The sequence below is a fragment of the Aedes aegypti genome, chromosome 2, assembly GCF_002204515.2.
Source record: "Aedes aegypti strain LVP_AGWG chromosome 2, AaegL5.0 Primary Assembly, whole genome shotgun sequence".
In the NCBI taxonomy this organism is placed as follows: Eukaryota; Metazoa; Arthropoda; class Insecta; order Diptera; family Culicidae; genus Aedes; species Aedes aegypti.
The window spans coordinates 14,531,581-14,534,571 of record NC_035108.1 but is presented as its reverse complement, the minus strand read 5'-3'; the positions used below and the strand labels follow the sequence as shown (position 1 = coordinate 14,534,571).

Here is a 2,991-nt window from a genome sequence, read left to right as displayed (position 1 = left end):
AATTTGTCAAAATTTCGTTTACATAATTCGATAAACATTTAACCAGTACTAATTTAAAACATACTTGGATGATAATACATATATCCAAGAATATCTTATTGTACAGAATCACTCAGAAGTGACCGACTTCACTCCATATTACGGTACTTGATATCGATTGAGTCATTATTGGGACATGTGTTGTAGTCACGCTAGTGCTCCAGTAGTAGCCTTTCTAGAATAATACATGGAATTTCGTACAATACATTTGATTTTCACATAGGTTTATAATTATGTCTCGGAAAATCAATTAAAATGCTTCTAATGATGCATAATAATAATCTTTAGGACTTTATTCTAGTCATATGTAGGGTGCTGGTACCAAATTGTAATGTACCAGTAGATTGGGCTATGGAATAAAACGTTTATTTTTCGATGTGCTGCTTTTGGTAGATAGATCGCCCACTAGCGTAACCAGTCGCAGGTTTATCATCAATAATTTTCAAGACATTACTAATTATGCTGGTAGATCTGTATGCCTTTAATAATAGTAGTTCAATCATAGTGCTTATCAGTTCATATCGGTTTAGCGCCATATATGACTTTCTCGGGGATTCAATTCGATCCCAGATCCCCAGTTGTTATACCAGATCTGACCCTGCAGGATATTTCTATAAACACAAAATCAGAAGATCATCCACATAAAATCCTTCGAAAAATTTAAACTCAATGAATGGTTTCGAAAAAATGGGGAAACGACAATTGAACCCTTGTCATTGAAGAAATTATAGGGAAACAGAAATGATTTCAAGGGAACCGTTTGTGTTGTTCATGGATGTATTTGATCATATATCCGGGAGAAATTAACCAAATTTATTCTACATAACTTGAATAATGCCCTATAAACACAATGTCTTTGGTCGTATCCTTGCGAATCACAAACATAAATGGTCCATCAATGGCGTACTTGAAATCCGTCCCTACCCGCATCGATTTCTCTGAGTAGGTTCCAGCTGCGGCACGTGTCCCATTCTCGTCGATATCGATCCGCACCGCTTGATAGATGTTTGCCAAACGACTGCTGAATCCAACGAACACATCGAACGTATCTTTGCCAAAAACATCACTCAAGCCCATAGCTTTCAGAATGCGCTTCGCCCCGATCCCCGTACTAATCGTGAACTTCGGGATAACCAACTTGAATCGATCATGATACAGACGCTCGTTGATCGTCCGATACATTTCCATATCGAACCTCTCAATGACTGTGTCCAACGGTTGTGAGTCAGATTTGATGATCAGCATGGACAGGTCAGAGTTTCTTTCGTAGGCCAGCTCTACTGCCCGAATATCGTCGATCTCGCAGTATCTAAAACCCTTGTAACTTCGCATCGTGTCAACTTTTCTTACTCCATTCAGAAAGTAAAAATCGTCTTTCAGCAAGCTTCGAGGGGAGAATGGATGCTCCCAGGAAGCATTAAACGTGAGGGTGTTGATGATCATCAAGTTGGCATCGTCGGAAAACCCATTTCCGTTGAAAACATCTCCCACCAATCCGTTGGTGAAGCGAGAGGCCCACCTATTCACAGAATCAACCACCTGTTCCGGACGACTAAAATCGGATACCTGAACGTCAACAGAGTACTCGGCCTGTAGCACCGGCAAAAGATTGGGATTGAGTTCAACTTGCGAGTGAAACACCTTAGTGATCATCTCTAGCGCATCGTTGTTTAGGTCATTTGAAAATGGTTCATTTCTCTCGAAGTATGAGTCACTAGAATCTGGAATTCTAAGCAGGCGATGCATTTGGCTGGTTTCCTTCCGCTTGGCTGCATGATGCAACATAGCAAGCGTATGCTGAATGGTAATCGGCGATAGGACACAGTTTCGGGTTGGGTTCAGACTGTAGGCTGCACGAAAGAAGTTCAACGAAAATTGGATCGATGCTTCGCTGTGTGCTGAAAATGTGGGAAACGACGGTAAGAAATAGTTGAGTTTGAACTGTTCAAAACTTACTGGCTTCTCCTATGTAAAATCCATCACCGATTAATAGCATAACAAAAACCGAGAAGAGTTTCATTTTACTATTCAGATTGATTCGTTTCCGAAAGACAATGAATTACTGACAAACTAGCACTGACCACAGACCTAAATGTTTTCAATTTCACGTTACAGCTGATAAGAATCAGATTCTGACGAAACGCAGAACGAACAGCGCTAGGAGTATGCCATTCACATTGTTTGACAGGTGAAATTCGTACTGATTCACAATTATACTTGCCATAACCCGAACAAAAATTAACACTGTGGTTTCCAAATTGAAATTAAATTCCTACATTTGAAGCTAAGGTACGTAGAGTGTTGGAAGCAAACAAAGATTTTCATACAAAAATGATCATGTCTGGAGGCATGTAGCTCTGTGTGTAGTGATCCGAATAGAATAAATTTTGCGGCGATCTAAGTTTGGTTTTATTTAGCCATTTTTTGTTGAATTTGACATTTTTACACACATGACTGGAAGTTTTAGACGGATTCAAATTGGAAATAAAATAGATCAACTATAAGTAGGGTCGATGTACCAATAGCCGCATAGCTAAGAACAAAAAATCGTATAAAATCGAAAAATAACGCTAGCGTCATTATTTTTACATCATCTGAAAGCTTTTTATCTTGGTTTTGTTTGAAAAATATGAAAACTACGGAAACTCATATGTTTGTATTTATTATCGCGTGTGCCACTATAGGAATACATGTGCCTATAGTAGCACTATTTCTAATTCCTGTTCCTATAGTAGCACTAGCATCACGGCGTTGGCATAATACTTATCAAAATCGTATTTTTACAAAACTTTTATATTTTTCCTACACAGTGTGGATCAAAAGCTTTCGTTTGATGTAAAAAAAGTTGTTATTTCATCAAGTATTTTGTATAATAAAAAATAGTTTCTCGCAGTAGTGCTACTATAGGAACAATAGGTTAACTATAGGCGCAAGGGAGCTCAAATTTTAAGC

The 2,991-nt window shown here is 38.4% G+C and overlaps 1 protein-coding gene across 1 annotated transcript; it reads right to left on the bottom strand.

Annotated features, from left to right (window-relative positions):
- Positions 1–798: 798 nt before the first annotated feature.
- Positions 799–2,209, bottom strand: LOC5575768 (leukocyte elastase inhibitor). Its single transcript, XM_001662139.3, has 2 exons — positions 1,996–2,209; positions 799–1,937 (listed from the first exon to the last, which is right to left on the bottom strand). Exons 1-2 carry the CDS (start codon positions 2,057–2,059, stop codon positions 853–855), a joined length of 1,149 nt encoding a protein of 382 aa, XP_001662189.2. The 5' UTR covers positions 2,060–2,209; the 3' UTR covers positions 799–852.
- Positions 2,210–2,991: the final 782 nt, after the last annotated feature.